At 39.2% G+C, this 22,141-nt stretch overlaps 3 protein-coding genes across 3 annotated transcripts; 2 read left to right on the forward strand and 1 right to left on the reverse strand.

Moving 5' to 3' along the window:
• Positions 1-47: 47 nt before the first annotated feature.
• On the forward strand, positions 48-14,846 carry LOC132132794 (vacuolar protein sorting-associated protein 51 homolog). Its single transcript, XM_059545325.1, has 11 exons — positions 48-373; positions 562-691; positions 1,888-2,034; positions 2,185-2,404; positions 7,880-8,771; positions 12,558-12,773; positions 12,851-12,934; positions 13,024-13,158; positions 13,292-13,413; positions 13,884-13,971; positions 14,090-14,846. Exons 1-11 carry the CDS (start codon positions 197-199, stop codon positions 14,348-14,350), a joined length of 2,472 nt encoding a protein of 823 aa, XP_059401308.1. The 5' UTR covers positions 48-196; the 3' UTR covers positions 14,351-14,846.
• Positions 14,847-15,021: 175 nt separating this feature from the next.
• LOC132132792 (delta(14)-sterol reductase TM7SF2-like) lies at positions 15,022-18,875 on the forward strand. The gene is made up of 11 exons (XM_059545323.1): positions 15,022-15,159; positions 15,375-15,440; positions 15,539-15,735; positions 15,825-15,879; positions 16,668-16,862; positions 17,026-17,129; positions 17,495-17,614; positions 17,716-17,884; positions 17,959-18,039; positions 18,218-18,340; positions 18,526-18,875. Exons 2-11 carry the CDS (start codon positions 15,380-15,382, stop codon positions 18,684-18,686), a joined length of 1,266 nt encoding a protein of 421 aa, XP_059401306.1. The 5' UTR covers positions 15,022-15,159; positions 15,375-15,379; the 3' UTR covers positions 18,687-18,875.
• A 324-nt stretch (positions 18,876-19,199) lies between these two features.
• LOC132132793 (zinc finger HIT domain-containing protein 2-like) lies at positions 19,200-20,624 on the reverse strand. Its single transcript, XM_059545324.1, has one exon. The coding sequence runs from the start codon at positions 20,622-20,624 to the stop codon at positions 19,200-19,202; it is 1,425 nt and encodes a 474-aa protein (XP_059401307.1).
• Between the last annotated feature and the right edge of the window lie 1,517 nt (positions 20,625-22,141).

A 22,141-nucleotide genomic window follows, 5' to 3' on the forward strand; every position in this document is an offset into this window, starting at 1 on the left:
ACGTACAGTATAATTCGTGCCCGACTCTTATTTTGAAATACTGTCTACAGTTGCGCCATTTTGGATCAGAGCAGCAGTGTAGTCCCAACAACAAACTGAGTTGGCTCTTGCGACAGTTTTGTTGACATCTGTCATTCATTCATGAAGTAAAGTCCTTCTCGCTCTGACATTAGGCTATAGTTGAACTTTAGTGGAAATGAGTTCAGCTACAACCCCACCGGATTCGGACCCGAAGGGGCAGCGACGGGTTCATAATATGCTGAAGCTCTATTACGGCCTGAATGAGGAAGGAAAAGCCGCAGACCAAGTCGAGTCTCTGGATCCGTGTGATATCAACGGACTGCATTTCGACCCAGAGGTTTATTTAAATAAGGTAACGTAGTGTGACGAATAGTAAGTGTTTATTGTTTATATAGGGGTACACATTTGTTAGCACTGTGACAAAGAGTATGCTATTAGCAGTATGTTATCCTGCATTTTATTCCACAAATTATCCCCCACAGATACCCGTGTGTGACTGTGTTTTAATGCGAGAATGCTAAAAGGTCGTTTGTGTTTCAGTTGAGGAAGGAGTGTTCTCTGGGTGAGCTGATGGATCATGAGAGCTGCATGGTGAAACAGATCAGATCTCTGGACAGTGACATGCAAACCCTGGTTTATGAAAACTACAATAAGTTCATCTCAGCCACAGGCTAGTGAATAAATTTTACTATTGAAGTCACCATGAACTCATAAATGACTCTTCTTATTTTTGTGGAATATTGCAGATAAATGGTTTATCTTTGCACATAATTTTAAATTCATAAGCTTTAATCAAACCATTAACTTCATCTCCCTCTTACAATGACATCTCTTCTCTAATGAAGTGAAAAGCCACAGCAGGAGGTCGGGACGATTCATAGTTTTCAGTAAAGTAACTGGTGGGGGAGACCCCCATTGAACTTTACCACAGGCCTGTCAATTTGCAATCCATGTACAGCAGCAGCTGCAGTATTTCAAACACTAAAGCATCAGGACATTCTAAAATGCTTAACGTGCAAAATGTTTAAAGGGATATTCCACCTCAAAATGAAAATTTTGTCATTTATCACTTACCCCCATGTTGTTCCAAACCCGTCAAAGCTTTGTTCGTAATTCAGAACAAAATTTAAGATATTTTGGATGAAAACCAGGAGGCTTGGGACTGTCCCATAGACTCCCAAGTAAATTACATTGTCAAGCTCCAGAAAAGTATGAAAAGCATAGTCAGAATAATTCATCTGCCTTCAGTAGTTCAACCATAACATTATGAAGCGACGAAAACACTTTTTGTACATGAATAAAAGAAAAATACTTTTTTTACTAAACAATTCCTTTGTCAGCAGTCTCCTCTGTGTCTCTCCACATCACTCAAACTGCCTATGTGTTAGCCAGGCCACAAGGATATGCTGTTTTCTTTCAAATCAAAGCATAAATACATAGAAACATTGCATCCTTGTGGCACGGCTGACACAGATAACTTACCTGGAGTCTATGGGACAGTCTCAAGCCTCCCAGTTTTCATCCAAAATATTTAAAATTGTGTTCCAAAGACAAACAAAGCTCAATTTTGTGGTGGAGTATCCCTTTAATGTGTCCTAATAAACTAAGATGGCAATATTAAAAATTAAAATTTAGTATGCACCTACAGGCAAGCAGATGAGCCAGGAATATGAATGTGCTAAATCATTAATTGTTTTCTTTATAATAGTTTTCTGTCGCTCACATGAGATTTCAGCAGTTAGCAAACACACAATGATTCAAAAATCTAATCAATTCCCAATGGGCAAAATCAGGTCACAGCTTTACATCATGCTGGTTTCATAACCCTTCCCTGATTATATTCAAAGTTCATTTGTCTCTGCACAGACACAATCAGAAAAATGAAGAACGATTTCAAGAAGATGGAAGATGAAATGGACTGTTTGTCTGCGAACATGGCCGCCATCACAGAGTTTAGTGCCCGCATTAGTGGGACGTTGCAGGACCAGCATGCACAGATCACTAAGCTATCAGGTATGAATATCAGTGTGATATAAATGGATCACAGTAATAATAAATGACTAATTCATCTTACAGGCTTGAGTTGGTAATATAACAATGATTGTGACTTCAAACCACATTTCTGCCTCTACATAAGCCATGCATTTTTCATCTTCTGTGTAGGTGTTCACACTCTCCTCCGTAAGCTCCAGTTCCTCTTTGAGCTGCCAGCAAGACTCAATAAGTGTCTGGAGCTGCAGGCCTACGGCCAGGCAGTGAGCGCCCACCGGAGGGCACGCTGTGTACTGCAGCAGTATAGTCATATGCCCTCTTTCAGGGGCATCCAAGATGACTGCCATGTCATTATGGAGCAGCTCGCTCAACAGCTGCGGCAGAAATTCAGGTCCGTGCTTTCTCTGATGTCATGGCATATTTCTATTAGTTTACATCAAATCTAAATCTAATCTAAACATTTGATTTTATATTTGGTTTAAAGGGTTAGTTCACCCAGATAGCAAATTTATGTAATTAATAACTTACCCTCATGTTGTTCCAAACCCTTAAGACCTCCGTTTATCTTTGGAACACAGTTTAAGATATTTTAGATTTAGTCTGAGTAGGGCTGGACAATAATTCAATATCAATATATATCGCGATATTTTTTTTTTCAATAACGGTTGATTGATTAATGATTTTTAAACACATTTTCGATATTTCGATATAATATTATATAATATAATAATAATATACATAACAGCATTTGTCACTGACTGACGTTTGGCTACTTTCGTGATGACGTACACCGCGAGTCACGCAACCAGTGCTCAGCACAGCAGTAGTAGGCTGATCTCCAACGCGGCAAATTTTAGCTACAAAATGAGCGCCCCTGACCGCAACACAAATGTGACTGAACGAGCTTCCACAAGTGAGGAGAAATCAGACGAAATGGTTGATAAGAGAGGAAAGACTAATTCAGTGGTATGGAAGTGGTTCGGCTATCTGAGATCTGATAAACTTCAGGTTTCAGCGTGCTGCAAAATGTGCCGGAGAGTAGTGCCGACTAGCAGCGGGAACACATCAAATCTGTTCCACCATCTGAAGCAGTTCCACCCGATAGAATATTCTGAGAGTCAGAAGATGAGGCACCATAAAAGTTTAAGCCAACAACCTGTCCCTCAAACCACACCACCATCATCATCCCCAACACCAGTTGTGTCAAAAGAGAAACCCATGCAGCAAACACAGATCGCTGCATTCATGTCTTATGACAAACAGTCTAAACGTCATAAAGACATTACAAAGGCTGTAACAAACTTCTTGGCTAAGGACATGATGCCGTTTACCACGGTGGAAAACGTGGGCTTCAGGAAAATGATTTCAATCATCGACCCAAGATACGAGCTCCCTGGGCGAAAATATTTTTCACGCGCAGCTATCCCTGCACTTTATGGTGAAGTTAGGGAAAGGGTGGAGGAACAACTGAAGTCAGTGTCATATTTCGCGACCACAGCTGACCTGTGGTCAAGCCGAACCTCAGAACCTGACCTGAACCTGAACCTGTACTTGAGCCTGACAGTCCACTTTATTGATCAAGATTGGAAGCTTGTCAGCTTATGCCTTCAGACGGTCTACTTCCCTGAGGATCACACGGGCGAATCAATTGCAGCCGGACTTGCAGATGCGCTCGCCTCCTGGGGACTCCGCGAGGACCGGCAGGTCTGCATCACCACAGATAGCGGGACCAATATCATCAAAGCCGCTGAGTTGAACAGATGGACAAGACTACAATGCTTCGGGCATCGACTGAACTCTGCTATTGGTAAGTTATACACAGCAATATAAATGGTAGTGTTATGTTAAAGCTGCATGTAACCTTTTTGGTCAAAAATTATATAATGAGCCAGTACATCATGAATCCAATATCCAAACAGTGTTTTTGTCTTATCCTGAATCACTACGGTACAGTATAATAAGTGTTTATATTCGGACTATTTTAAACCACTTCGGCTCGGCTCTGCTGCGGAGTAGCCCAGTACCTGCGTGATTCGTCATAGACATAAACAGAGAGAAGTAGTTCCGGCTACAATGTTCTTCCACAAGATGCATGCAGAGCGCCACACGTTACGGACTGCAGCAGCTTTAATTGATTTTGTTTATATTAAATCATTGTTCTTAATTAGTACTTAGTTGTAACTATAATACTTACCCTGTAGTTTATTAGGTGATTTTATTCCCCCTATTTAAGTGATTTTATAGGCTATTCCTTTAATCTTTATTCAAGACATATTTGTATGGATTATACATACAGCAATTCTTTCAATTAAATTCAAAGGTGTTTTACTGGCATTGGAACATATGTTTACATATGTGAACATATGAACATTGTTACATATGTTAATTTGCCAAATCAAGTGTGAAGTAAAAAAAAATAAATTATGCAAGCAGAAGAATTTTGCAGTAAGAATAATATGATTAAACGACAAACTGTAGTTAAAATATAAATACAAATTATAAGTATATATTGCTTTTTTTCACTGTCTACAGAGAAAGTTAACCAAGACAAGCGGGTGGACAGAGCAATTGGGGTCTGTAAAAAGGTGGTGGCTGCCTTCTCCTACTCCTGGAAGAAGAAACGGGACCTTGCAGCTGCTCAGGAGGAGTATCACTTGCCAAAGCACAAGCTCATCAGTGAAACACCAACAAGATGGGGCTCCCATCAACAAATGGTGAAGCGGGTTCTGGAGCAGAAAAGGGCCATCACAGAAGTCCTCTCAAAGGACAAGAAGACCAGACCGTTGGTTCCTAACTGGCAAGATGTGGATGTTTTAGAGTCTATAGATGCAGCTCTAAGCCCACTCCTCGAATTCACTGATGCCTTGTCTGGTGAATCCTATGTCAGTGTATCATTTCTAAAACCAGTGATGCATCTCTTCAACACCTCCATCTTGAAGGAAGCAGAGGATGACACAGAGCTCACCAGGACCATAAAGACAACAGTGATGGGATACCTTAAGTGTGAAGGGGTTCGATGCCTTGCTCGAGGGCACCTTCAATACCACGACTTAGGTGCCCTTGAGCAAGGCATCGAACCCCCAACTGCTCCCCGGGCGCCGCAGCATAAATGGCTGCCCACTGCTCCGGGTGTGTGCTCACAGTGTGTGTGTGTGTGTTCACTGCTCTGTGTGTGTGCATTTCGGATGGGTTAAATGCAGAGCACAAATTCTGAGTATGGGTCACCATACTTGGCTGAATGTCACTTCACTCACTCACTCACTCTTAACCAAAAATATGATGACCCAGCCATGGATAATCTACTTGACATGGCATGCCTCGTTGACCCAAGATTCAAGCTTCAGTACACTCAGGAGGAGAAGAGAGAATACATCAAAGAGAGAGCTGTGTTGGAGATGCTGAAGGGAGAGAGATCTGTTGTGGTCAGGGAAGAGGAGTCCAGAGAAGAAGCCATGAGAGACACTTTTGTACCACCCAAGAAAACAAAGCGTTCTCTGGCTAGCTTTTTTTCAAACAGGCCCACCACTACTACCGACACAGAAAACTTGAGTGCACAGCAGGCAGTTGAGAGGGAGCTCGGCAACTACCTTCTGTCTCCACATGCTGACAATGACTCAAATCCTCTGGATTGGTGGAAGGTTTATCAAAACAACTTCCCTAGAGTAAGTCAACTGGCACAACATTACTTGTGCATTCAGGCCACAAGCTCCCCCTCTGAGAGGGTTTTTAGTACAGGTGGCAACATTGTCACATGTAAAAGGGCATCTCTGAAGCCAGATAATGTAGACCAGCTTGTATTTCTTGCCAGAAACCTCTAGAGCCTGTCATAGGATGTCATCAACACTCAACAATGTCCCTGCCCCAGCAACATGTGTTTTTTTTTGTTGCTCACTCTTTTTCTCTCTTTTTTCTGCAGCTGAGCACTTTTCATATTTTTTTTATCCTGGCTGAAGCACTTTGGTTTATAAGAACAAGTTTTGTTACAATAAGTTTTGTGTAAAGAATAATATAATCAGCCTGTTATTGTTTAAAGATAAATATATTAATAAGGTCAGTCTGAGAGTCTTATGTTTATTTCACTTTTCTTGTTTGTATAAAGGTTAAATACAAATAAAAGGTGAACGTTCATTTATTTGTACCGTTTTTATTTCTAAAATATTATGTAGTTTTATAGGAGGAGGTTTCATAGACTTGGCAAATTAATTTTAATTTATTATTTATTTATAATTTTATAATTAATTTAAAATGAATTAACCTCAGAAGATTGTAGGTACAGACATCCGTTGTGGGCGTTATTGGCAGTTTTTCTGAGGCTTTTATATAGTTCATATCGATATCGAAATTATATCGTATCGACCGAAATTAAGAAATATATCGTGATATAAAATTTGGCCATATCGTCCAGCCCTAAGTCTGAGAGCTCTCAGTCCCTCCATTGAAGCTGTGTGTACGGTATGCTGTCCATGTCCAGAAAGGTAAGAAAAACATCATCAAAGTAGTCCATGTGACATCAGATGGTCAGTTAGAATTTTTTGAAGCATCGAAAATACATTTTGGTCCAAAAATAGCAGAAACGACGACTTTATTCAGCATTGTCTTCTCTTCCTTGTCTGTTGTGTGAGAGAGTTCAAATCAAAGCAGTCTGGATATCCGGATCGCCAACGAATCATTCAGTTCACCAAATCGAACTGAATCGTTTTAAACGGTTCGCATCTCTAATACGCATTAATCCACAAATGACTTGAGCTGTTAACTTTTTTAATGTGGCTGACACTCCCTCTGAGTTCAAACAAACCAATATCCCGGAGTAATTCATTTACTCAAACAGTACACTGACTGAACTGCTGTGAAGAGAGAACTGAAGATGAACACCGAGCCGAGCCAGATAACGAACAAAAGACTGACTCGTTCACGAGTCAAGAACCGGTTGCATCGGTTTTCGGATCACCAGTAGTTCTTTCGAACAGTTCTATTCAATAAACCGGTTGAAGAAAACGGTTCACCGGTTCTTTTGCGCTCGACGTAATGGCGTCATTTGCGATGATTGCCCTTGATTCAAGCCTTCGGTTTACCTGGGCACATAACACTAGCACAGAATCAGTTCAGAATCAATCACCAAAAGAATCTGTTCGGTTCATGCGCTCTGTGTGTCAGTCTGCTTCACGCCGAATCACACATGCGCAGTATCATCAGCTCCTCGATACATCTTATCTGGCTCGGCTCGGTGTTCATCTTCAGTTCTCTCTTCACAGCAGTTCAGTCAGTGTACTGTTTGAGTAAATGAATTACTCCGGGATATTGGTTTGTTTGAACTCAGAGGGAGTGTCAGCCACATTAAAAAAGTTAACAGCTTAAGTCGTTTGAGGATTAATGCGTATTAGAGATGCGAACCGTTTAAAACGATTCAGTTCGATTTGGTGAACTGAATGATTCGTTCGCGAACCGGATATCCAGCTGCTTTGATTTGAACTCTCTCACACAACAGACAAGGAAGAGAAGACAATGCTGAATAAAGTCGTCGTTTTTGCTATTTTTGGACCAAAATGTATTTTCGATGCTTCAAAAAATTCTAACTGACCCTCTGATGTCACATGGACTACTTTGATGATGTTTTTCTTACCTTTCTGGACATGGACAGTATACCGTACACACAGCTTCAATGGAGGGACTGAGAGCTCTTGGACTAAATCTAAAATATCTTAGGTCTTACGGGTTTGAAACATGAGGGTGAGTTATTAATTACATAATTTTGCTATCTGGGTGAACTAACCCTTTAACTGCTAATTAAATAATTGAGTCCATAAATTCAAAATGCACCCCATAAAATCGAATCTCACGTTCTTTATTAATTCATATTTGCTTGCAGGGATGGAGGTTCAAGTGCTAAAGACCTTTCTGAATGTGTTGAGCTTCTTCTGCAGTTAGACGAACCAGCGGAGGAGCTCTGTGACAAATTCCTCAGCCATGCCCAGTCTAGGTTGGAGGTGGATCTCCAGGGACTGGAGGCGGAGCTTAAAGACTCTGCAGTCACTGATACTGGTGGAGGCTCGGTCCAAAAAACAAGTCCTGGATCAAATCCCGTATCTCCTTCTAGTTCCTCTGTGATTAATCCGTTCCTCTCTCCTACTGCCGGAACAGACATCCTTGAGTTCATAGATCGCGGGTGTAATGAGTTTGTCAGCAGCCTCTGTTTAGTCATTGCATCCTATCAAGAATTGTTCATCAACCGTCCACAGGAAGGCGAGTTCGCTTCAAAGAACATCCCAGAGATGGCTAATGGCAAACTACATGTGTTTGTGGACACCCTGGCTGCTAGATACTTCTCTCTAGTGGAGCGGAGGATACAGGAAGAGAAGGGAGTGAGTGATAACTCTCTGTTAGTGAGAGCCCTGGATCGCTTTCATCGCAGATTACAGGCCATATCCAAACTACTTCCAGGGTCGGCAGTGCCTTGCCACGGAACTGAGATTGTGGTGCGGGCAGCAAGAGAGAGAATCAAACAGTACCTCTCCGCCTTACAAACCTTCTACCATGACAGCCTTACTGATGTAAGACAGGCGTTGGCTGCACCTCGTCTAGCAGTGGGAGGGGCCAGTGCATCAGGAGGCGGGGCTTCAAGTAAAGATGACACACCTAGTCTGCCAGAACTGCTGGCGTCCTTATCAAACTTTATTCTGAATCAGCTAAAGTCTGTATTAGCATCAGTGCATCTCTTCACAGCAAAGGACATCACATTCTCCAACAAGCCTTATTTCAAGGTACAGAATATAGTGTATAAATGTAAGTTTTATATAGAAGTACCAAGTATAGGACAAGTTATTTACAACCCGAATTCCAGAAAAGTTGGGACGTTTTTTAAATTTTAATAAAATGAAAACTAAAAGACTTTCAAATCACATGAGCCATTATTTTATTCACAATAGAACATAGATAACATAGCAAATGTTTAAACTGAGAAAGTTTACAATTTTATGCACAAAATGAGCTCATTTCAATTTTGATTTCTGCTACAGGTCTCAAAATAGTTGGGACGGGGCATGTTTACCATGGTGTAGCATCTCCTTTTCTTTTCAAAACAGTTTGAAGACGTCTGGGCATTGAGGCTATGAGTTGCTGGAGTTTTGCTGTTGGAATTTGGTCCCATTCTTGCCTTATATAGATTTCCAGCTGCTGAAGAGTTCGTGGTCGTCTTTGACGTATTTTTCGTTTAATGATGCGCCAAATGTTCTCTATAGGTGAAAGATCTGGACTGCAGGCAGGCCAGGTTAGCACCCGGACTCTTCTACGACGAAGCCATGCTGTTGTTATAGTTGCAGTATGTGGTTTTGCATTGTCCTGCTGAAATAAACAAGGCCTTCCCTGAAATAGACATTGTTTGGAGGGAAGCATATGTTGCTCTAAAACCTTTATATACCTTTCAGCATTCACAGAGCCTTCCAAAACATGCAAGCTGCCCATACCGAATGCACTTATGCACCCCCATACCATCAGAGATGCTGGCTTTTGAACTGAACGCTGATAACATGCTGGAAGGTCTCCCTCCTCTTTAGCCCGGAGGACACGGCGTCTGTGATTTCCAACAGGAATGTCAAATTTGGACTCGTCGGACCATAAAACACTATTCCACTTTGAAATAGTCCATTTTAAATGAGCCTTGGCCCACAGGACACGACGGCGCTTCTGGACCATGTTCACATATGGCTTCCTTTTTGCATGATAGAGCTTTAGTTGGCATCTGCTGATGGCACGGCGGATTGTGTTTACCGACAGTGGTTTCTGAAAGTATTCCTGGGCCCATTTAGTAATGTCATTGACACAATCATGCCGATGAGTGATGCAGTGTCGTCTGAGAGCCCGAAGACCACGGGCATCCAATAAAGGTCTCCGGCCTTGTCCCTTACGCACAGAGATTTCTCCAGTTTCTCTGAATCTTTTGATGATGTTATGCACTGTAGATGATGAGATTTGCAAAGCCTTTGCAATTTGACGTTGAGGAACATTGTTTTTAAAGTTTTCCACAATTTTTTTTACGCAGTCTTTCACAGATCTGCCCATCTATACTTCTGAGAGACTCTGCTTCTCTAAGACAAAGCTTTTATAGCTAATCATGTTACAGACCTGATATCAATTAACTTAATTAATCACTAGATGTTCTTCCAGCTGAATCTTTTCAAAACTGCTTGCTTTTTTAGCCATTTGTTGCCCCCGTGCCAACTTTTTTGAGACCTGTAGCAGGCATTAAATTTTAAATGAGCTAATTAAGTGGATAAAAGTCAGTTTAAACATTTGCTACGTTATCTATGTTCTATTGTGAATAAAATATTGGCTCATGTGATTTGAAATTCCTTTAGTTTTCATTTTATTAAAATTTAAAAAACGTCCCAACTTTTCCGGAATTCGGGTTGTACAGTAACCCTGGTATTCCTCACTTAGGAGTCACACTTGTGATTCTCAGCAGTTAAAACAGACCAAAGACAACAATTGTAACTTTTTTTGTCAATGAAATGCATGTATTATATTTTGTTTCAATCATATATTTTTTAATACTTAGTATTTTTGTATTTAGGGGTATTTCATGATACTAGAGGATTTTCATCTATAAATTATGGACCATTTATTTGAAAAAAAAAAAAAATTTGAATTGAATTAAAATAATTTCAAAATTAGAACAACATTTTCAGTTAATACAGTGTTTAAAGGGTTAGTTCACCCAGATAGCAAAATTATGTCATTAATAACTCACCCTCATGTTGTTCCAAACCCGTGAGACCTCCGTTTATCTTTGGAACACAGTTTAAGATATTTTAGATTTAGTCCGAGAGCTCTCAGTCCCTCCATTGAAGCTGTGTGTACGGTATGCTGTCCATGTCCAGAAAGGTAAGAAAAACATCATCAAAGTAGTCCATGTGACATCAGAGGGTCAGTGAGAATTTTTTGAAGCATCGAAAATACATTTTGGTACAAAAATAGCAAAAGCGATGCCTTTATTCAGCATTGTCTTCTCTTCCGTGTCTGTTGTGTGAGAGAGTTCAAAACAAAGCAGTCTGGATATCCGGTTCGCAAACGAATCATTCATTTCACCAAATCGAACAGAATCGTTTTAAACGGTTCGCATCTCTAATACGCATTAATCCACAAATGACTTAAGCTGTTAACTTTTTTAATGTGGCTGACACTCCCTCTGAGTTCAAACAAACCAATATCCCGGAGTAATTCATTTACTCAAACAGTACACTGACTGAACTGCTGTGAAGAGAGAACTGAAGATGAACACCGAGCCGAGCCAGATAACAAACAAAAGACTGACTCGTTCACGAGTCAAGAACCGTTTCTGTCAGACGCGTCCGATTCGTGAACCGAGGAGCTGATGATACTGCGCATGTGTGATTCAGCGTGAAGCAGACCGACACACAGGGCGTCTGAACTGAACTGATTCTTTTGGTGATTGATTCTGAACTGATTCTGTGCTAGTGTTATGTGCCCAGGTAAACCGAAGGCTTGAATCAAGGGCAATCATCGCAAATGACGCCATTACGTCGAGCGCAAAAGAACCGGTGAACCGTTTTCTTCAACCGGTTTATTGAATAGAACTGTTCGAAAGAACTACTGGTGATCCGAAAACCGATGCAACCGGTTCTTGACTCGTGAACGAGTCAGTCTTTTGTTCGTTATCTGGCTCGGCTCAGTGTTCATCTTCAGTTCTCTCTTCACAGCAGTTCAGTCAGTGTACTGTTTGAGTAAATGAATTACTCCGGGATATTGGTTTGTTTGAACTCAGAGGGAGTGTCAGCCTCATTAAAAAAGTTAACAGCTTAAGTCATTTGTGGATTAATGCGTATTAGAGATGCGAACCGTTTAAAACGATTCAGTTCGATTTGGTGAACTGAATGATTCGTTCGCGATCCGGATATTCAGACTGCTTTGATTTGAACTCTCTCACACAACAGACAAGGAAGAGAAGACAATGCTGAATAAAGTCGTCGTTTTTGCTATTTTTGTACCAAAATGTATTTTCGATGCTTCAAAAAATTCTAACCGACCCTCTGATGTCACATGGACTACTTTGATGATGTTTTTCTTACCTTTCTGGACATGGCCAGTATACCGTACACACAGCTTCAATGGAGGGACTGAGAGCTCTCGGACTAAATCTAAAATATCTTAAACTGTGTTCCAAAGATAAACGGAGGTTTTACGGGTTTGAAACAACATGAGGGTAAGTTATTAATTACATAAATTTGCTATCTGGGTGAACTAACCCTTTAAGTTAAAAATGGAGCGAAGGTATTTAAAAGTCCAAAGCATGGAAGGCAAGATGGTGCCATCTGGTGGGAGAAATAAAGAAAATATAAAACATTTATAGAGAGAGAGCGTGGTGTATTACCTAAAGTATTTTCAGACTTAACTACCATTGTGTTTTACATTTGGATATATATTAAGACATTATCAAAGACTGTAAAGAAATGGGAAACAAATAAATACAAAAAAAATTTTTTCCCACATTTTCTCGTTTTTCTAATACCTGTCTCGTATCTTTCTCTCAGGGTGAGTTTTGCAGTCAAGGTGTGCGTGAGGGTCTGGTGGTGAGCTTTATCAAGTTCATTTGCCAGTCTTCTCGTCAGTACTGTGAGAGCACGGGTGACAGAGGAGGATCAACCCCTCCTGCTCTGCTTCTGTTGCTCTCTCGTCTCTGTCTGGACTATGACACCTCCACCATCTCCTACATCCTCACACTCACAGATGAACAGTTTCTTGTACAGGTATTCCATATCCATTGTATTTGTTCAAAAACAAACTCTAAATACATTATTCATACTGACCTTTCCTCTCTAAACAGCACCACACTCCAGTCACTCCAGTTACAGCACTTTGTGCAGAGGCCAGAGAAGCTGCTCAGAAATTATTGAACCACTATGTGAAGGTAACTAAGAGAAAAGATTCAGCTCTTGTATTCTGGGATATGATTGCTGTTGGACAACATTTTGCTAATCAGGTTTTGTTTGTATCCAGGTTCAGGGATTAATCATCAGTCAGATGTTGAGGAAGAGCGTGGAAACAAGAGACTGGGTGAACACCATTGAACCTAGAAATGTCCGAGCTGTAATGAAGAGGGTAGTGGAAGATACCACCTCTATTGATGTACAGGTAATGCAGCGAACATTTGTTCATGTATCATATACAAAAAAGATTCAAGATATGTAACCTTCAATTTGAATCAATTCTTAACCATTTGTATAAGGCAGTTGTAATGTTTTTTGCCTCCTTATGTGTTAACTAGGTGGGACTGCTTTATGAGGAAGGAGTAAGGAAAGCCCACAGCAGTGACTCCAGCAAACGCACCTTCTCTGTGTACAGCAGCTCAAGACAGCAGATCCGCTACGCACCAAGCTATACTCCAAGGTGCACAATCACTTCATAAATTTTGCTGACTTTAAATGAGAATTTCTTATGACGTGCATTGGAAAATGTGACCTGCGCCAACCATTTTCCCCAAATTTGTAATCAGAATTGTTTATAAATCTGTTGTTAGTTTTAGGGCCTCCCTGCATTTTTCAGTCTAAATATAATATATAAAATATGTTGAAAACATATGATAAATAATTAATATTCATATTATATGAATATATTATTATTAAATATTTTAATTTAAGTTTAGTGTTGCAATAATATATTTCTTTGATTTAAATTTAATACAGAAATAACATTTTGATTATTATTTGTTATTATCATTATTATTACTATTATAAAGTCATGTTTTGCTTCTTGTTTTCTTTAGCTGATCACATTTCTGGGTTCTGTAAAGGTATAATGGAATATACATAGTCACACAGAGGATACGGTTTATAATTGTTTATATGTTTTTGTTCCAGTGCTCCAATGGACACAAACTTGCTCAGTAACATTCACAAGCTATTTTCTGAGAGGATCGATATCTTTAGCCCAGTGGAGTTCAACAAGGTAGAAAACAAAACGTTGTTAGCTAACTGTTGTTACTGTCATTAAACTAACTCACCGATGCAGATTTTAATATTTATGTTTTTTCAGACTGTATGACCAGTTTTCTATCTTATCCTAGGTGTCTGTGCTAACTGGCATCATTAAGATAAGTCTGAAGACATTCCTTGAATGTGTTCGTCTCCGTACATTTGGCAGATATGGACTGCAGCAAATCCAGGTCGACTGCCACTATTTGCAGATGTACCTGTGGCGGTTTGTGTCTGATGAAAACCTAGTGCACTTCCTTTTGGATGAGATTGTGGGTAGTGCTGCCCATCGTTGCCTGGACCCATCTCCAATGGAGCAAAGTGTCATTGAGGTCATCTGTGAAAGGGGTTAGCGTGGGTGGTTTTACTTGAATAGGCAAACAAGTTTGCACATAACTGAAACTGAACTCAACTGATGGACACTAGTGCTTATATTTGCAGTTATATTACATGTAACTGATGGAGTATCGATTTCATTTGTCAAATTAATATAAAGCTGGAGACCTCTGACTTAATCCTGTTAAAGCTGGACTGAAATAAAAAGAAAAATTAAAACCTTCATTTGATTAAAGGCTAGGATTGTGTGGATGTTGGGTGCTAAAAGCTGAAATATTGTTTTCTCGTGTCGAAGTCCTAAAATGAACACAACAAACTATGAACGTAAATGATAAACCATTTATTTCATAACCCTAATCACTGTATATTAAAAGATGATCTGTTTATCAAAACAAATCAGCATGTTTGAAATTTGTCTTTTATGGTTGATTTCTGTATTCGTCGACTGTGAAGGCTGTTCAATCTGCACAACTGGATAGTATGTATTTAATAAACGTATTGTACAAAAAAAAATGCGGTCAACTTTCTTGGGAAGAAAAAAATGCAACCTTGCCTCTGAATGCATTGTAATATGAAGCCAGAACAGACGCCTTTGCCATTGGTCAGGAAAACATTAGGGGCGGGGTTTCGGGCGCTCGTCTCTGATTCTGATTGGTTCACTGGTTGTCTCTCCCCACTCTTGTGACTGCAGTAGTACGCGCTGATTGGTCGGATGCAGTAAAGGCTAACAGCGTGTTCTGAGCGCAGGCGTCACCTCCTCTCAGGCATTATCAGTGATAATGAGCGGTTTCCATACAATGTAACAGTAGGTTTGTGGGAAACAGAGGTAAGAGAAAAATACCCTCTATGTATACATTAATATGATACTAAAGTGTTATTTGGTTGATTAGATGAAGTCTGAAAATAATCATTACATTACAAACGCGTATAATACACAGCTACTGTAATTAACAAATGCATTGTAATTTAAATGATACACTATGCTTGTATACTAAAAATATTTTGTCAACCATGCTAAGTGCTCATCTTTTTCCCAAACAGGCAAAATGAAGCCTAACAAGAAAAAAGCAAGGAATTCAGATGAAAGGGAATTTGGAGGTGCTCTTGGTAGGCTACTATTTGTTTCATGCATATGTTTGTGTATGTGTAATGGTATGTGGCTACGGTGCCAAACTAGAGTTCATTTGTCCACCTCACCTGTCCAGGTGCCACCTGCATCCCTGTGTTCCTGCCTCTGACAGTTCTGTACCTGCTGAGTGTGTGTCGGTCTCCAGCAGCCAGTGTCCTGCAGTGGCCTCCTCCTTTACCCCCCGCTGCACACTTATGGGACCCTTTGGCCGTGGTTCTGATTGGAGGTTGGCTCGCCCTGCAGAGTTTTCTCTATCTACTGCCCATAGGGAAGGTGGGATAGTGAATCAATTGTTTCTTTGAAATACAAATTAACTTCTATTTAAGAGAGTGTCAAAAATTTTACTATTAATTTGTTAACAGGTTTCTGAAGGATTGGTCCTCAGAGATGGATCCAGACTGAAATATCCTATTAATGGTAATATATATTGTCTGCCTATTTGTAATGTTATACAAATAATGGTAATAATACATTTTATTGTCTTTGTGTGTTTGACAAATTTAACAGGATAGTTTTTCTTCACACAAATTAAATGTGATAGTCTTTCACCTCTTGTCCTTGGTTTTACCTCCTATTACATACAAAGTAGAGTTCAAATTCCATTTGTCAGTAAACACTAGTTTCCCCTTATAAGCTTCAGTTCAAGCTATAGCAGTTTCATAATTCAAGAAAAATGTAAAGATTAAGTAAAAAAAAAAAAAAAAAAAAAAAAGACCACAAAACCAGTCTTAAGTGTCAATTTTTCAAAACTGAGATTTAAACATCATCTGAAAGCTGAATAAATAATTATTAGGATCTGACAATATTTGGCCGAGATACAACTATTTGAAAATCTGGAAACTGAGGGTGCAAAAAAAATATATTCATATTTAAATATATATATTCATATTTAAATATGAATCCTCTTAAATTACCAGGAGAAAATACATGCACACTACCATTCAAAATGTGGGGACTTTTGGAAATTTTGAAGAAACTTTTTGGACTTTTTGAAGAAAGTCTCTTACTTTCACTTAGCCTGCATTTTGTTTAAAAATACAGTAAAAACAGTAATATTGTGAAATATTATTGCAATTTAAAATAACTGTTTTCTATTTCTGAAACTAACCTTTTTTAACTTTTTGAAAGGTAGTGTACTGTATATATATGTGGGTTTATATTTGTAGATATGATTGTGACCAGAATTTTACAACTTTATTTCTTAGGTTTCCATGCCCTGAGCATTACTGCTGTCCTGTTGCTAGTATGTCTTTGGCTGGGAATGCCACTCGGGTATCTGTTTGAGCTGATTTTGCCTCTGGCTGTATGTGCCATTGGTTTGTCCTACCTGCTGTCTATGTACCTGTATATCCGCTCTTTCTGGGCACCTCAACATGCTTTATCACTTGGAGGAAACACAGGTGAGATTATTAGTCCTGATATTTATAAATTAGTTTGATTTTCTGATATTAACTTTCGTCTATGAGTAACATTTCCTCATTCATACAGACACTCCAATCAAAGTGATTTTCCCTTTTTGTCTCTTTGAAGTATTTGTCAATGCAGTGACATTGTCATTTGTAGGAAATCCTCTGTATGACTTCTTCATGGGTCGAGAGCTCAACCCTCGCATTGGAGACTTTGACTTGAAATATTTCTGTGAATTAAGACCTGGATTAATAGGCTGGGTAAGAGTCTCAAGAGATGTTTACATCCACATCTAAATATATGCATATAAATGTATCTGGTATTGTTCAAAATGTTTGTATTGGTAATATTTTTCAAGTTTTTGAAAGAAGTTACTTTATTCTTAACAAGGCTGGATTTATTAAATCATAAATACAGTGAAAACAGTAATATAGTAAAATATTATTACAGTTTAAAATAACTGTTTTCTACTTGAATATATTTTCAAATGTAATTTGTTCCTGTGATAAAAAGCTAAATTTTCAGCAATCGGTCTTCATTCTAATTGGCTGATTCCAAGAACAGCATTTATTTGAAACACTGAACTATTTTTACCAGCTTTCTCTCTTTTTTTGTTGTTTTTCAGGTGGTAATAAACCTGGGGATGTTAATGAAGGAAGTAGAGTTGAGAGGCTCTCCATCTCTTGCCATGCTGCTTGTCAATGGCTTCCAGCTCCTTTATGTGACAGATGCTCTGTGGAATGAAGTATGAGAAATCTAGTCTAGTCTGAAAATATATACATACATATATTTATATAGAAGGAGTCCCAAACACACACAAAATGATACTTTTCCATGTGTCTGCAGGAGGCTGTGCTTACTACTATGGACATTGTGCATGATGGATTTGGGTTCATGTTGGCGTTTGGTGACCTGGCCTGGGTTCCCTTCACATATGGTCTTCAGGCAATGTTTCTGGTTGTGCACCCACAGTCACTTAGTACTCTAGGAGCAGCTGGGATCATTCTTCTAAATGGTAATCTACAGCCTGTTTTGCAGCAGTCGGAGTGTTTACCATTTTCTAACTCTCCTCTTTTTAATCCTTCGCAGGAATTGGCTATTACATTTTCCGGAAGTCCAACTCTCAGAAAAATCAGTTCAGAAGAGACCCCACACATAAAAGTGTAGCACGTTAGTAATCACGTTACTTTTGATATGCTACCTGCTTTGAGTTTGTATTCAGTGGACATTGTTTTAGAAAAATGTATACATTGTAAATATCTTAAGAGAAGAAAAGAGAGAATTTTTTACTGGAGGCCATAAGTTAACATAAATGGTGAATTTTCTCGTCTTTCTTGTTCACTCTTAGACCTGGAAACTATCGCCACAGCAACAGGAAAGCGTCTGTTGGTATCAGGGTGGTGGGGGTTTGTAAGGCATCCAAACTACCTGGGGGACCTTCTCATGGCTCTGGCGTGGTCCCTACCTTGTGGTAAGTGAATTGATTTAACTGACTGTATGATATTGACAATACTGTGTCTCACTTATAATGTCTTAATTGTATAAAATCAATATCACAGTAGCACCATTCATTCGTGTGATGTTGCTTAACCATTTCTTATGTTCTAAATATAAAAACAAGAACTCATACAAGGCCATAATTTTTTTTTTTTTTAGGAATGTCACATATTTTGCCTTATTTCTATGTCATATATTTCACCATTCTGCTCATCCACCGAGAGGCCAGAGATGAGAAGCACTGCAGAGCCAAATACGGACTGGCCTGGGACACGTACTGCAGACGAGTGCCCTACAGAATAATCCCATACATTTATTAATGCAGACTGACATGTTCTGAACGACCAACAGATTGATGGATATGTCGTCATCAGTGCAGAGAACTGGACACAACAAAATATACTGCATATATTGTTTTTATTTGCATCATAATATTGCTTTCCATTCATTCAAATGTTTAAAAATATGAAAAATATATTGTATTGTATTATTAAAAACATTTTATTATCCTCGGTGTTCAGTGCAATCTACAAGTGTGGACAACATAGCATTGAAAACATTTAAAGGCTAAAATATCAAAAATGACCTGTTAATTATCCACTAAACTACTTGTATTTAATTCGTAAATTTAAAAAAATGTAGACACAAATGCTTGTAATACAAATTATTTTAAATTATTACTTTTTATTTACAAATATTTACAATAAAATCTCACTCAATCTCTTCTATCAATCCACCTTTACCTCTAGATGAGCACCTGTCATCCTCTCCATCTCCCTTTTCTCATAGTCCGTCCACACACATCCCGCCAGACTCCTCAAAACTTTTGGATTCTATTTCACCCAAGACTGAAAAAACTCACACTTCTTTCCAGCTTGGAAATACGCCCGCCTCATCTGCTCGCCTTCCTTTGGAACAGAAGCCTTTGCTTTGCTCAAAGCTGTGCGCAGCTGGGACAAAGCTGACAATGAATATCCAACAGCATCCTCTCTGCTCTCTCCAGTCAGAATATGAGCCACCGCTTCCACAGCTCGAAGTGGAGCTAAAGGGTCCTCACGATCAAAGTATCCTCCTGCAGATACAGCTCTTATTCCGGCATCAAAAGCCTCAGAGACAGAGTTGTAGACCCGTCTGGCACCCAAACCATCTGAGATGGAGAGCACTGCCTGACAGAACTCACGCATCATCTCTGAGATTTCTCCATTATAGAGACACAGCGAGAAGGTGTATCCATAAAGAGCGTTGATCAGGTTGTACTGCACTAGAGGAGAAGGGTTTGAAGATAGTGTGTGAAGAGGAGCAATTCTGGCACTTATTGGAGGGATTGAGCCTCTCAGTGATTTGTCCGATTTTACTTTATTGCTACTGACTTTTTTGTCTTTTTCAACATTCATATTATGCATTTCTTCATCATTATCAGACTTAAGTTCCTCGATTAGTGCTTTAGTATCTTTCTGATGCCGTTCCCACCAGGGGCTCCACAGGACAACCAGTCCACCAATGCTACCTTCTTTCACCAGTCTCTCAAATTTGTCCTTTTCTTGGGCTGACAACAACGACCAGAGTTCTTCTTCTGAAAGAGAGTCGATATCCAGGCCTGCAAACTTTTCAGCTAAGTCAGCTTCCTCTTCATCACTCCCTACTTCAATACGTCTGAGTTCTGCTAGTATTTCTTGTACCTCGTGACTTTTTTCACCCCCACTAGATTGAATCTCTGCTAACTGAGAAAGCAGCTCCAAAGCATGAGTGTCTTTTTCGGTCACTCCAGTTTCATCATCTCCCAAGTTCCTTAATAAATTCTCCATCCCTCCCTCGCTTTCTGCACTCTGTCTGAGCCGGAGCAGAATTTCCTGCATCTTGCTTTTCCCCTCCTCATCTGAGACACCTTGGGATTTCAGCTCCTGCAGCACAGACTCTTTGTAAAACTCCTCTGAGCATGAAGAGTGATTCTGGCTCCTGTAACAAGCCAGGCCGCAATATGGGATGTTACACATTGGACAAGTGTAACAGGAGGGGTTGGATAAGCAAAGCCTGCATGGTTTGATTGATGATGCAGTAGTTCCACCCTCTGTTCCATTAGCAGGTGTCAGGAGAGGTTCATTATTCCCTCTTTTGGGAAGTGCAATCCCATCTTTGGTGGTAACTGATTCAGAATCTATTTCAGGCCAGTCGCTTAAGTATTCTTCCTCCTTTGCTGCACTATCAGTGAGTAATGAACGAACACACGCAGGGATCTTACGTCTAACAACGAGATCCATGAGCAGCTAATATACCGAGGTAGACTGAATTAGAATAAAATTTCAGATCTGCAATTAAAAAGAAAAAAAAAAGTTAATAGTCTGTTAATACAATTCTAAATATTCACAAAAGCATATCAGATTTTAAATAAATTCTTACGTGAAAAAGAGTTTGTGTGCGCGAACTTTGTTTCCACACAAATAACAATATAAAAAAAAATTAACGGTTTTTTTCATCAGCTCGTGTTTTCTAATATGCTTGGATGCTTTCATACTGAAGCGTCATGTTAGAATGACGTTGGTCGTCGCAACATGATGACGCATTCGTGCCCTCGATCTTCAAGCGTCAAGACTACCAAGCTGCAGACTCGGAGCCTGCTGCATCTACAGTCCCGCACCCAGAGTCCCGCATTCTCAGACCCCTCGTTTTTCGAGACAGCGCCTCCTGCTGTTCGGAAGATCGTATAACACCCTTATCCAAATGCCATTGAAAACATCAGAATGCAATATTACGGTCTCTTTTTATTTAAAGTTATCCAAATAAATATTTGCGTTTCCTGCTTAATGCATGTGCCAAAAAAATCATTGTGTTCTCTAACTAATTACCCAGTATTTATTTTTTGAGCGTGGGTGTAATTGAAAGGAAATTACTGATGCAACCAATACAAATACAAATTGAACTATCATCTGAAAAATATTATGTGACATTACATTGCTACAATGTTTTAGTTTGTTTTTGTACAATGTTTCAAATTCCATTTTTTTTCTTTCAGCTCAACATATAATGGTCTAATTAACATTATACCATGCTAACATTACAAAATCTGTTTTGATATTTTGAATGTGAAGCAAAACTCAAATAATAGACAAAACACCAATAATGAACAATTCTGTACTTTATTTAACGATCACCTTAATCACTGTCATCTTGCTGTAAACAGGACAAAGCAAAGAAAAAGAGAAGTAAGAATTGTGTTAGTGACTTTATTTTCTTCTTCAATTGCAATTAAAAAAACTCCTCATTTATAAGTTGCTTTGGATAAAAGCGTCTGCTAAATGAATAAATGTAAAATGTAATGTAAATGCATAAGGTAAAATAATTACTTTCTGGGAGGCAAATGTTGCTTCTTTTCTCATTCTTTTTGCAATCACCCGGTCAAATTCCTCAACTTCACTAAAATAAAAGATGAATGCCATTGTCAAAAATATTGTGTAATAATAATATTTTTTTTGCATATGCAAATTACAAGCATACCTAGGGTGATAAGTAGGACCACGAAGGAACACCTCCTCAGCCTCCTGCCAGGATAATGCCTGCAGCTCACATAGGCCATGAATGATGGCCTGTCCATATAAATAAATACATTAATTAATTAATGTATAAAACATTTCAACTTATGGCAATATTAGAAACAATCCAATTGACAAACATGTGCGGGCCTACCTCAGGAAAAAGAAAACTACAAATGAACTCCACTTCATTTGTGAAGTTCAGTTGAGTTTTACAATTGTGTAGCAGAGCTTTGAGGTGTTCAAAA

The sequence above is a fragment of the Carassius carassius genome, chromosome 49 (assembly GCF_963082965.1).
Source record: "Carassius carassius chromosome 49, fCarCar2.1, whole genome shotgun sequence".
Classification (NCBI taxonomy): Eukaryota; Metazoa; Chordata; class Actinopteri; order Cypriniformes; family Cyprinidae; genus Carassius; species Carassius carassius.